Source organism: Molothrus aeneus, chromosome 2, assembly GCF_037042795.1.
Source record: "Molothrus aeneus isolate 106 chromosome 2, BPBGC_Maene_1.0, whole genome shotgun sequence".
NCBI lineage: Eukaryota > Metazoa > Chordata > Aves > Passeriformes > Icteridae > Molothrus > Molothrus aeneus.
This window is the reverse complement of record NC_089647.1, coordinates 54,672,958-54,686,421: the sequence shown is the minus strand read 5'-3', so window position 1 is coordinate 54,686,421 and position 13,464 is coordinate 54,672,958. Positions and strand designations below refer to the sequence as shown.

At 38.8% G+C, this 13,464-nt stretch overlaps 1 protein-coding gene across 3 annotated transcripts in view; it reads right to left on the bottom strand.

Annotated features, from left to right (window-relative positions):
- Nucleotides 1-419: 419 nt before the first annotated feature.
- The window catches only part of ZC3H13 (zinc finger CCCH-type containing 13), a 45,062-nt gene continuing 32,017 nt past the window's right edge, over nt 420-13,464 (bottom strand). For 2 of the 3 annotated variants that reach the window (XM_066545008.1, XM_066545005.1), the window contains 8 exons: nt 12,155-12,698; nt 11,382-11,485; nt 9,919-10,935; nt 8,545-9,051; nt 5,388-5,543; nt 4,581-4,781; nt 1,495-1,658; nt 420-913 (listed from right to left, as the gene is read on the bottom strand). In XM_066545008.1, coding sequence (XP_066401105.1) covers nt 743-913; nt 1,495-1,658; nt 4,581-4,781; nt 5,388-5,543; nt 8,545-9,051; nt 9,919-10,935; nt 11,382-11,485; nt 12,155-12,698 — 2,864 coding nt within the window. In that variant the 3' untranslated portion in view covers nt 420-742. The remainder of the gene's footprint in view (nt 914-1,494; nt 1,659-4,580; nt 4,782-5,387; nt 5,544-8,544; nt 9,052-9,918; nt 10,936-11,381; nt 11,486-12,154; nt 12,699-13,464) is intronic. The other variant, XM_066545006.1, reaches the window with a different exon arrangement.

Genomic DNA, 13,464 nt, shown 5'->3' with positions numbered 1-13,464 from the left:
TATTTTTCAATATGCACCAGTCAGTCCTTTTGAAAGCAGGCAGCATTTCCAAAATGCAGTTAGTCTCATAAGTATAGAAACTGCTCATAAATAATTTCTGCAAGCTTTTTTTTTTTGGTTTGGTTTATTTTTTTTTTAACTTTCTCTTTAATCAACAAAAAAGAGCCTTAACTGACTGGACTAGGCTTTTGTGTCCAGAAGGAATTAAAGGAAATTTTCTTTACATTAAAAAACCACGTTAAAGATGGAAAAGAGCTAGAGTTTGATCCAAATCCACACCAGAGGCTACTATAAGAAAGAGGATTTGGAAAAAAGAAGGCAAACAGACTCACAGCTATTTAACAAATTTCAGAAGTGTACTGAGGGACCAAGGTGGTGGTGGAAATACCCATTCATAATAAGAAAAAAAGATACACCGACAGTTTTCCTCAGTTTAATATCATTTGATGTTATAAACTGCTAAACCCAGACATCTTCACATTATTACACTTGATGCACCATAAAACAGGTTTATGTTACAGTGTAAGGTTCAATATTACAAAAATTGCGAAGACCTCCATACAGAAGTCTCAATTTTTCACTCCTATTCACATCTAAAACCAATACTCTTAACTGTGTACAAATGAAATATTTCCTTTCATCTTCTGGAGCCGCTTTATAACCACCAGTTCTAAACAGCAACACCAACACTGGTAGTGAGAAATCAACTCAAAATCAAGGAAGTGCCAGTGCAGCCATTTTCTCAAGTCACACACACTTCCTGCTGGAGAGCTGGCTGTGGAATTTTGCTGTCCTCTGTCTTTTCCTGCCCAGGAACCTGGCACACAGTCTTTCGTTTGAATAACCGTAGACTCAACCGTAACAAGTCGCTGTCCATTGCTGCAGAATTTGTGTAAGTTTGTTTTGTTGCACCCTGTTGAAATTGGAAATTGAATTTTAAAAAAGGAAGAGCTGAAAACAATGTCTTTTAATATGCAAGCTGGGAAATTAACCTCAAGTACTCTCAATAATTACAGGTTTAATCATACTAATCGTACCACTAGAAAAGACTTGGAGAATTAATGATTTTTCGACTAGAATACAAAATCACAAAACCCACTGCAGAAGTTTTAATTTTAACTTGGATTCTTACAATTCTTATAAAACCACATGGAATCTTAAGCAAGAAAGTCATTCAACAGTTACTTTTGAAATAATATTTTACCTAATTATTTTTATTATGTATACTCTAAATATAGAAAATGTATCTCCAGAATTTAAACACCAAAATTATAAGAAACAGGAACTAGCTCTAGTCTCAAATTTACATTAAGCTCTCATTTTACATAAAAAATAAATACCTTGCAACCTCTCTAAATAAAAGTCAGTTTATTATTGAAAGGACTAGATCTCCTTCAGAACAGCAAACACAAAAATTATCTCTCAGAGAAAAGCTCTGCTTTGGGGCATCTGTGTTCCCACACTTTGACCCAGCCCTGTCAGCAGACCACTTGCCTTCTCATTCTTCATGAGCTGCTTCCGAATTGCAGAGTCCCGGCGGAAGCAGAGCGCTTTGCAGCAAGGACCCAGATTGCTGAGAAGACCTGCTCTCTCTTCTTTCCGCCGAAGCGCAGCCATGTTCAGTGCTCCCAGTTCGTGCTCAAAAAGGTTTTCTGCATCTAGAAAGAATCGAGATTTGCAAAGATTAATATACACATGGTATTTTTGAACAGCACCACACAATCATATGAATTTTCTTAACGTTTTTACTGTTTGTATTTCTGCCTTCTAAACAGTATCAAGGTTTGGTAAAAAAAAAAAGAGTATTTGAGTTTATAAAATAACACTAATAAATCCTTCACCATGGAAAGGGAAGGATGGATACCCTTGTATTTAGTTTTAGCACTGGAAAGCAATATTGAGACAGCAATCACTGGGAAGCCTAAAAATCAAGTGACAGCTTTGGACAGAAGACAGGGTATGATTTATAGTCAGACATGTGATGGACAAAAGGTGTTTGCTTACCACTTGCATTAATCATAAAGTAGCCCAAGTTTCACTTCTTTGCAAGACATCAGGTAACTGTGCTAGTGTCAACACTGTTTTTGTATGGCTATGCAGAAGTGAAACACAACTATCTGGAATAATTTTTTCATTTGTGGTGGATGAACCTGGAGAACAAGTTAGCAGCTGCCAATGGACTACCCCTTCCTACTGGCTCACCTAAAGCATTTAACAGAACTCAAGGTGACAGACCAGTCCTTCAACACATTAACCAGAAGAAACAGTGCACAGAAAGAACACTTTTAGAAAAGATGGCTGTGAGGTGAATCTTGCCCTGCAACAAGTCTGTTTCTATGAAATGCAAAGACTAAAAGAGCACACAGGGCTAGACCAGAGCTCATTGATTTATAGCCCCTTTACAATAAATAGGAAGACTGTCATGTAATAGACAAAAAGCTGGAAAGGTACATGGCTGAGTCCAATCCTGCTGAGAGGGCAAATATGCATTTTTTAAACCACTCAGAACATGGATGAAACTCAGTAGTTTTTAAACAAGGTGAAAAGAAACAAGAAAGTTACATGAAATGAAGGGCAAGTTAAAGAGAACTGCACTGAAGTCAAAGACAACCTCAATGGACAATCAAAAAATGGAAATAAGTGACAAGACACAAAAAGGCCACTTCAAAGGTAACATGGACAGCTTGCAGAGTCTTCTCAGATGCCAGATGCTTGCTGAGCATATCTTGCAAGTAAGCAGGTCCATATCCTTAGAGGAACAATTGCATATAATAGAGGGCAAGTCAGCTAAAAATCCCAATACCACCACATCACATACTACAGATTTTTGGTTCCAAAGGAAAAATAATTTGAAAAGCACACCCTGAAACAAGGTATCATTTCCCTACTTTCTGCATTTAATAGTATTACCAGAAATATTTCAATTTATTCCTCAACAAGAACAAAGATGGGAACACCAACCTCAGGAATAAGACAGGGAGACAAACTATACAACCATGAAGTCCAGAGTGAAAATGCTACATTTGCACTGTTACACACACTGAGCACACCTAGCCCCGATTCATTCAGTTTTCAGGGCACCGTATTTGTGCGTTTCTTTGCACTATATGTGCTGTGGCTCTGTAATCTCTATACAGAGAACATTCACCTGGCAGATTGCAGAGGAAGTGCATACACTTGAAAGCCTACTGGCAGTGTAGAACTCTGATGTGTGAGACTGCACACACACAGCACAGGGAAATCAAGAGAGGCACTTCAAATCCCCCATCCTCTCCAGAGCAAGGTTCTGATGAATCCAAGTATACAAAGGCAGTGCTGGAGAGCCTCCTATCATCACTAAGAACTTTATTTCTAGGGAAGCATGCAAAGATTGGTGAGATTAGTTCAGGATCATTTTAAACAGCCAGGTGGAGTGATCCTGCAGTGCAATTGCTGTTGCAAGGAATCCCTGGTAAGAACTGTTGAAGTATACAGTGAAATTAAAGCTCACAGGGAGAGAGACACAGTTCATACCTTGACTATATGAGTTTGTATGCTCAGGAAGACTCAGTATTTTTATTTGATTAAAAAAATGTAGGAGCAGGTGTAATAGCTCACAATTCCTACAGTTAAATAATTTAAATGGCTCAAGATGGAGATTACCACAGCTAAAAGTTTTGGATATTTCCCCCCCCCCCCATCTGAGACTGTGAGGTTCTCAGAACAAGACAACTGCATAAAGAATAATGTAAAGTGAAAGGCATTGTTTCAAATTAAGAACTAGAATTTACTGAGTTAAAAAACATGAGCTCCACAGATACTATTATTTATAAGCCACAATTTTCTAACATTTAGATCCTGCAATCATTTGCATAGAGGTCTTATAGAAAGCAAATGTTTCATTGTCCCAAAAGAACCATTCTACCATGCAAGTTGTTGCAAGCAGCTCAACTAGTTCCTGAGATGTGAAAGAGAAAAATTAGTATTCCTTCTCATGGAAAAGCCCTGCTAACACTCAGAACTGTAATAAACAGCACTAGTACAATTGATGCCTTTGCCATTTGTTGTGCCTGTCTTATGACATACACTTTGTTCAAATTCCAAACCTGTAAATTATTGTATTTCCCACTTTTAGTAGAGGTATAATATACATTTTTAACTTAGTGCCTTCATTCTGATCCAAATCCCCCATCTATGAATTCTAGAAAGGATCCTTAGAATGAGAATAATAAATCTTGTGTCTTTCTTGAAATACTACTACTACATAATAATACAGTTCACTGGAAAAGATATTTAGCTCTCTAAGAAACTGCTAATACACTTTAGGCTAGGAAAGCATGAATGGTCTCACAAATATTCCACAATATTCTACTAAGATGAAATCAATTTTGTTTTGTTTATTAGTCTAGACTTCCTCACCATTGCTGAAATCAAAACACTAATCTGACTAACATGCTGCTGTATCACATTTCTGTAATTTTCATACAATACTCATTATACACTTTCTGTGGTCTTTGAAACCTAAAGTAATGAACTAATGCACATTTTGTAAGGACTTCTTCACTACACCAAAAAGACAGTTTAATCCCCGCAGAAGTTACCTTTAGGTTTTTCCAACACTCTCTGGCATGTCTCTTTTATTTTGGTGAAGAGCTCTGGTCCTGCCAATCGCTTGGAAATGCCAACTCTCAACATAACAGCACCTGGTGTGAATTTTAAGAGCGCAGCCCCAGGCTCACGTGGTTCTTTTGGCTGCTTTGGCATAAGACTGGACCAGTCTACATCTATAACATCCACTGGATCTGCAAAAACATTGACAGAGAATGAGTTATCACATCACCACCCCTTACTATCGCTGATTAATTTCACATGCTGTGCACACAGCTGTCTCCTGAAAGCAATATTTATTAGACGAACTTTGTTCTGCAGACCTCTTGGACCTTTCATGTAAGAATGGCAAAACTCAGTTGGATGGGTGGAAAATGGCAGAAATACAAAAAGAAATAGAAATAAAAAGCTATATGGATTAAAAAAACTCAACCCATGCCTAATATTATGTTTTATTTTTATTGCAATCTCTTCGTGAAAGGTTGCTCAGATCCTGCTTAGCCAGCAGGTTTGGAGATATTACTTATGCATTCAGAAAGTCAAAGTACAACTGAACGTGCTAAGATGGATTCAAATTAAGTGCTCAGAAAGGTAGTTCACAGAGCCCAGATTACCCAACTGAACTTAGGACAATTAAGCAATTCCATTCTTCCCCATGCACTTGAAAGCATTCAAGCACAGACAGAATCTGCTCACAGACTGCACTCCTAATTCAGAAATACTGTCAACATCACAACAGCATTATGTGCACACGGATCTAATCTTTATATTCAAATAATCACAAAAGGGGGTTGATATACTTTTACCAGGCATCTTCTCATCCTCCTGTTGATCCTCACGCTTTTCAGCATCACCTGCCAGAATTTCATCCAGTTCATCATCACTGATAGGCTCATATTCTCCAGCACCAGACCCCAGTGACTGCACATCATTAGTCTTTGCCTCATCCTCTCCTCCTACAGAGACAGATATATACTGTAGCTTTAAAGCAATCATATCTGTTTTCTAAACGTCCTGTACACTGTGTGAAGACAAAAAGGCTTAGCAAAATAAACTGCTAGCTTTTAAGAACAAGTATATTCAACATAAAAACTGGTATTAACCCAGAGAAACAGTGAAGTTATACCTCCCATACACAATGTAGCAGTTTGAATTTTACATATACTGGTCAATTTTTTGGTGCAGTATTAGTCAAACTACTCAGAGAAGGTCATTTTCACAACATACATGTTGATGATCTGATAGCAGACATGAAGTTTACAATAATAAATAGTTTATAAAAAATTAAGTTACTGCCACAAAGTCTTTCAGATGCTTTAGCATATTAATCTAAAATCAGGATTAAGTCCAAAGGCCCTAACAAAACTCCAAAATACAAAAGGTAACAGGTAGCCTGGATGAAACAATATGTACAGAATTTTAGATTCTTTGTAGCAGTCACTAGAAGAGCTTTTAGAAAGCCATGCCAAACTTCTTTTAGCTGTTACCCTCCTTTCCATCCACATACTATCTGCACACACAAATACATGTGCTTTATTTGGAAACATTCCTTAGGGCCTATGAACACAAGACACTCAAACACTGAATTCTGCAGTTCACAAAAGGGACATCCTCTCACCTCCAAGACTGAAAAATCTGACTCAAGCACTTAAAAATTCCATTGCTCCAAACTCAAGCTTTATTATGGTTCTCCACCATGGGTACTAACAATGAGCTGTGCCACACAAACTGGACAGAATTGACAGGGATCCTCCTCTGTGAATGACTATTCTGATACCTTCCAGCTCCCTCAGCCAGAGGGAAACTGTTTCCATTTTAAGTTCCCCACCTGTTCTTTGGGGTTCTTTTCGGCTTGCTTTTGTGAGAGAAGAAAAAGTAGTAACCTCAACTAACCTAAAAATGAGCAAGGAAAAAGCAAGTAAAAGACAAACCAGTAGAGCATAAACAAACTACTCAAACCATCTGGCAATGCTTTGGAGGAAGCATATAGCATCTAAAGTATCATTTAAGCTCACTCCTAAAGCAAACACATTAGGTTCAAAACATTAAGATAATTTAGTAATATCCTGACATATTTTGTTAAGACAATATACAACACTTATTTGCCCAAGTAAATACTACATACCTTCCTAACATCAGCCCATCTAACAAGTTTTCTAACAAGTTTTTCCTTTTTAGAAAGGAGAATAAGGTGATCCACACTAGATTTCATTTTGTGTCTTATAACTTTAAATATTCACTGCCTGTAAGATCCATCTGCTGCATCCACACTGATATACCAGATACACTAGTTTACCAGTACTACTTGCCTGGACCCATTAAAAATTTACTGTATTAAGAAATTTAAAATAATACAATTCATAGTTCTCAATGTGTAATTTTTAAAAATTATTTTGTATTTTGAATTTCAAGTAAAAATTTGATAATTTCTAGACTATCTTTTACCACTCTTATGTGGAAGTGTACTTTTATATTAATTCTGCATTAAAAACTCAACACACTCATCAGCTGAATGGAGCAATGTAAAGAGGAGTTACAAAGTAATGAAGATAATGAAGTATACTAAACCTTAGAAAATCATAACCATGCTATATACAATGTTTTAATAAAATGGAATGCCATCTAATATTTTACAAAATAGATTTTCCTAAAAAAAATAAGAAATCCTAAATATACCATAACACTCTACAGATAATAACCTGCAGAGAATTTAGAACACAACCTTTGAAAAACAGACAAAAGAATACACAACAAAACTGAAAGGCTAGACCTAAGAACACATTTAACATGCACAGCCTATATGGTTACAGATGCCCTCTTGGGAACAGGTCATGCACCTAAGAATGGCCTTTCATTACCTCTTTTCTCAAGTTACATGGTACCCTCAGATTTATCACACCATGCTTTTCCTCTAGTTTAAAAATAGTTAATTTTGTCTATTGTAGCAAAATCAGGCTTTTCCAGGCTCATTTCAAATACTGTCTTTGTCAAGTGCTTCCACTCCACAGATAATCTCCTTAAATGAAACTTTCCCAACAGGATCTCTCACCTCTAAAGACCACTTTATGAGTAATCAGGTACAAGACCTAAGTACTAAATACTCCTCACCACGCTCTTGAGACAGCATTTGATTTAACTGCCCAAATCAACAATGAACGCTACAGGTAATTCTTACCAAGAACGGCAAACACAATGAGCACAACCATAACATGCACCAGTTACTCTGGATTTAGACTCTTTCTTTTATGCTGTTCATGTAAAAGCACTTCCCAACTCCCTATTCTTGCAAAGCTCAAGCTTCTAATCCATGTAACAAACTGCTAGGAATTTGTCAGTGTTTGCCCCTTTCTAAACACACTTACCCCAGTATCATTAGGGCCAGCAAAATGAAGCTGCATTTTCAGCTGATATTACTGAGATCACCTCAGATAAGGTTAGATCTGGAAATACCTGTAAGATTACCTCAGGAAAGTTATTTTGGGACTACTGTGCCAAGCCATACATATGTTTCACCTACTAATCAGACAAACAGTTCTGATAATTGGGCTCTGGCAGAAAAAAACCCCTAAGAAACAGTTCCAAGTCCACATTCTTTCTTTTTCACTCATTACCTGTCACTCCCAAAATAAGAAACAGATCTTAAAATGATATAACAAGGCAATTAAATTTTGGTGTTATCTTTTAGTAAACTGCTTATTCCGAAACATTGCATTTTTGTGAAATTAGCTCAGATAATTAATGCTTCTTTGCTTCAAGACTTCTCTCAAAATGAAGAAACAGCACTAACATAACTAACAATAAGAAAGATGCTCATCAGATTTCTCTCATTGTCTGCTTCCACAGCAGAGAAGCTGAAGCCAATAAGCTTTTCAGTAGAAAATTATTCTATTTAGCACTATGCTAAAAGAGAAAGAAGAAAACACTTGTTAGTCCAGGTTCTTTCCCAGAATAGCTCACCTTCTAGACTCTCTACCTTTTCGGCCTCATTTCCATCTTCAAAGCCTTGTGAAGGTCCTAAATCTTTGTCTGTTTTCTCCTTCTCTGAAGCTGCTGAGTCCCGGCAAGCACCATCAAACTCCTTTTCGTGATCCCTGTCCAGTTTTGTTTCACTGTGCTTTGTTGATTCCTTTTGAGAGATGTCAAGAGTTCTCTCTCTCTCCCTTTCAGCAGGATCAGGCAGCTGTCGGTCCCTCTCTCTCTCCAGCTCCCGTCTTTTCTCCCTATCCCTCTCTCGCTCCCTGAGTCTGTCTCGCTCCCGGCTCCTTGGCCAGTCCTTGTCCACATCTCGGTCCCAGTCCCTTTGTCTCCCCTCTCTCCTGTCTCTCTCTCGTTCTCGATCGTGGTCATGTCGATCTCGCTCCTGGAGCCTTTCTCTGCTGTCAAAGGACCCGGATCTGGAATGAACCTGACGATCTGACTCAGGGGAACTTCTTCTTGAGCTGTGGCTTCTTGAATCTTGACGATCTGGATAAAAGATTATATATATAAGCATGACTATGACACATAAATGTAATACCATTTTACTAGACCAAAGCATTTTAAAGATTCAGGAATGAAAATATACTTCTCAAAAGAAGCATCTTCAAATTAGCAATGCTTTCACATTGCCTTAGAAGATTTAACCTTACTGAAAAACATGAGGTAACTTTTGCCACTTCCAAATTTTTATAACATGTCTTTTAAAAGCTACAAATGCTTTAGTTAACAAATGATGAATTCAGAAAAATAATTTCAGGCATGTATCCATGAGAAGAACAGAGAACCAAAATGCTTTCAGAAGAAAATATTTTTGTATTGATGCTGTTTCAGTTTTAAAATATTTTACCTATTTTTTTTTTCACAGCAACTACACACAAAAAAAAGTGACTATTTTGATTTGTAATGAAGATGATTTCCATGTGCATTAAAAGTATGCCTAACAGGAATCATAAAAAATGTACCTAATTTTGCATAATTTCAGGAATTTCCATACCAAAATTAACACTAATAACAAATTTAAGAACATTATTTAGATGATAAAACTACCTCAATGTTCTGTTAGCACAAGCATTTTCTCCATGAGGTTTTTCTGTCCTACAATTTACGTTCTTCCCCAGACAGCATGAACCAAATCCAACTGAATGTTTTGGTGTAAACAAAATGGTAATCCTGCCCACTGAGAATCAGCTTTTCAAATATATTAACACTTGCAGAAATCTTAATTCATTCTAGTTTTACAATGAAATGCAGACAGGACCTCCCTCTCCTATCACACTAATTAGAGCCACGAAGAACAATTTGGGACTGGTACACAGAATGATAGGTCAGTCTCACTAAAATATATCTTATTACCTGAAGATGTGCTGCGACTGGGTTCCCCTCGTTTCAGCTGATCAATTCGGGACTTCCTTTCAGTGATTTCTAAGCTCTTCTTCTCCCTGTCCCTATCCCTATCCCTGTCCCTAGAGCTACTGTGCAGGATCCTCTTCCGTGCAGTCTGATCGTCTCCACTGCGATGCGCTGACTCATTGGAGGGGGATCTGAGCCTGCTGGAGGCATGGCTCCGATTGCTGCCGAGGCTGCTGCTGCGCTTCTGGTCCACAGGCTTACGGTGTGGTCCATCCTCTATAGTAACATGAGGGGCTTCCACCTTTTCTACCCTCGTCCTGTGACTTTTTCTGTGGGAATCGTCAGTGGTTCTTTCTGGAACAACAATGTCACCACGTTCAGGAACATCTTCATCTGACCAGTCACTAAATGTTGTATCTTCTCTCTTCGTGGGGGCTTCTGCCACTGCTTTCTCAGGTGGTGCTTCAACCAGTTCTTCTTTAGTTACAGGAGGGGTTCTTGGGCCTTTTTTCTTTTTATGATGTGGAACAATTTCTTCATCAGAAACTTCAGAATCACCCTTAGATCTCTTCCGCTTTTTCTCCACATTTTTCCTTTTTTGACCTTTCTTAGGGGAAAAGACCTGGCTTTCCTCGGTTGCTGGTTCATTAGTGTACCTTTCCACCCCACTGTCATCATCTTTCTTCTTCTTTGTGGCCTTTTTCTGTATTTTAGATTTCTTCTTGCTGTCATCATGCATTCTATCAGAAGCATCTCTTTCTTCAGAAGGACGGTGTCCAAGATTTTCCTGAACCCTGGACCGGGAACCTTCTGAAGCATCTGGCTGCTCTCTTTGCTTATCTGCTGAAGAAACTCTGTCTTTAAACTCTGGTTCTTCATAGCGTCGGGAACTTTCCTTTCTGTCCGATTTTCGCTCTTCTTCTTTCCAGCGACTCTGCCGCTCCTCCGTGACGTGAGAGGGGCTCAGTGACCGGGATTCCTGCGGCCGCACAACCTGGCTCAGGAGTCTGTGCTTTTCATCTGCAAAATGAGAAGGAAATGAGGAAAAGAACATCCTGTTCTAAGAAGAACATTTTTTCATAGCCTTCATTGTGTAGGAAGAATATGTGAGCATTTGCTGTCTTCTGCATGCCAAAAAAAGTGTCCATTAAAACACATAGCCCATTACTTCAGTTAGATTTCTTAGGTTTTTCTACTGCTGCAGCAGCAAAAGACAATTTCCAATTCGGTAAACATGCACCTTACACAGAAGATGTGGAAGTCACTATCACCTGGTAGAAATAGCACATAATGACAAAATGAAGATAAATGACAAATTAAGATGAAGAAAATTTGTAGTGCTCATAAAAATATGGAGAACAGTTACAAAACTTTCCCCATGTTTTTTCTGTTTAAAATTGGAAGTTATTTTCCACAGACAGAGGATAACCTGTGTCCAGCTGCAGAGAGAGCTCACTCCCACTTACTTTTATCATCTCCACTGTTGTAGGCATCACTATCAGGAGAATGATCACGGCGACGTTTGGGTGATTGACGGGGACTTGGACTGCTTTCGTTTCTGTGACGCTTCCTGCAAAAGGAACATGAACCATCAAATTTCCTTAGGATGCTTTGAGTTTATCATCAATACAATTCCTGAAGTCTAAGCACCTCATACAGAAGACATTTAAAGATGTCATGAAGTTCTGTAGTTTTCTAAGTTGCCATTCCAAGTAACAGCTACGCACTTAAAGGAAGCACAACACAACACTGGGGACATTTTTCACGCCTTCACTGGTGTTGGAAATTTGGTAGTGCAAAGGGTAATGTATGTTCCAAAGAAATTTAATTAACAAAGTCACAAACCCCGACCCAGATGGCTGCTATTTGAATTTCAGACTTCATAATGTACCACAGTTTTCTACTATGTTTCCATTAGTGATTGTATTATTAAAGGCAAGACAATGCAAGCATACATAAAAGGGAAAATTACATTGTCAGACTCAACTCTTAGCTCATGAGCAGTTCCATGATTCAGCACTAACAAAACACTGGAATAACTTCACCAGCATAGTACCAATTTGGGGGCTACCAGCATGTGCCACACAGATGCAGGGGAGACAGCCCCAGACCAAGCCTATGCATAAATAGGTTGTCTTCTTCCTTAAGATACTCCCTTCTCTACTAACTTACCAAATTCAGCAGTAAAAGACTACCTTTTTTTTTTTCTTTGACTGAAGTAACATTTAGATCCACTCACTTGGATTTTCTTTCCTCATGGACATCTCTTGAGCCTCTTTCTTCTCGAATATCTTCTCTCTTATCCCTGCGTTCTTCCCTTCCTTTTTCTTTGTCGTCCCAGTCTCTCTGGCGGTCTCTCTCTTTGTCTCTGTCTCGACCTCTCTCCCTTTCGCGCTCCCGCTCCCGATCTCTCTCTCGTTCTCGCTCCCTTTCTCGTTCTTCCCGCTCTCGCTCCCGCTCCTTCTCCCTCTCCCTCTCTCGTTCCCTTTCCCTGTCGTGGTCTCTGTCTCGGTCCCGCTCACGCTCCCTGTCTTTGTCCCGCTCTCTGTCCCTCTCCCGTTCCCGAGCACGATCTCGTTCCAACTCTCTCTCTTTCTCCCTCTCTCTTTCCCGGTCTCTTTCTCTTTCTCTCTCTCGGTCCCTCTCCCTTTCCCGCTCTCTCTCCCGGGCCCTTTCATCTCTCCTGTCATCAGACCGATCAACCCTTCGCTCCTCTCTCCTCTCATCCCGCTCGAGATCATCACTCCGTCCTTGATGCCGTACTGGTGAGCTTGCTCTCTGATCTGCAAACACAAGCAGGTTTGATTACCAAGTGCTAAACAGATACACACAGCTTCCCCTGCACTAATAAAAAAGAGCCTATGTCTTGACAATCTAGATCTTGGTTTGCATTAAATGAAAAGCAACTCCCTGCAGAAACTTGAATATTCCCTTTGGGGAGGAAGGAAGACACAAAGCAGAACTAATTTTGAAAGAATTTTTCAACATTTAGGAAGTGAGCTTTGCCTACTTAACCAAAAGTTGCCAAAAAAATCTTTACTTTTTTACCAGATTTTTCTGAATAGCTTCAAAAGACAAATGTATGCCTCACAATGTACCTATTACTATAGCATTACTCAATGATTCCAAATCTGGTATAAAATCTTAAAAAGCTGGGAATGGCATGCACAACAAATGTTAAGACTTCTGTACAAAGATTTTACTTCCTAAATCTATTAGGAATCAAGTACTTTACAAGGATTCAAGCTGTTTACAACACAGAGTAAAAGTTCTGCAAAATTAGAAATATTGGCTTGTCTCATCACAGATGAGATCCCTGCACAGAAACACACAACCAAATCTACAAGATAGGGGAGAGGCAAGGATGAGATAGGGGAAGCAGACTGCCAGAAGTTTTAATTTGTGTTCATTGCAGAGTCTTACAGTTTAGAATCTGAGCTTGCTGTTGTTCAGACAGTGGATTAGAGTCAGAGGGAAAACTAAACATGCAGAAAATGACTGATCCAGAAGGATAGTGAAATCTGATTTGTCCAATTGTATTCATTCTCC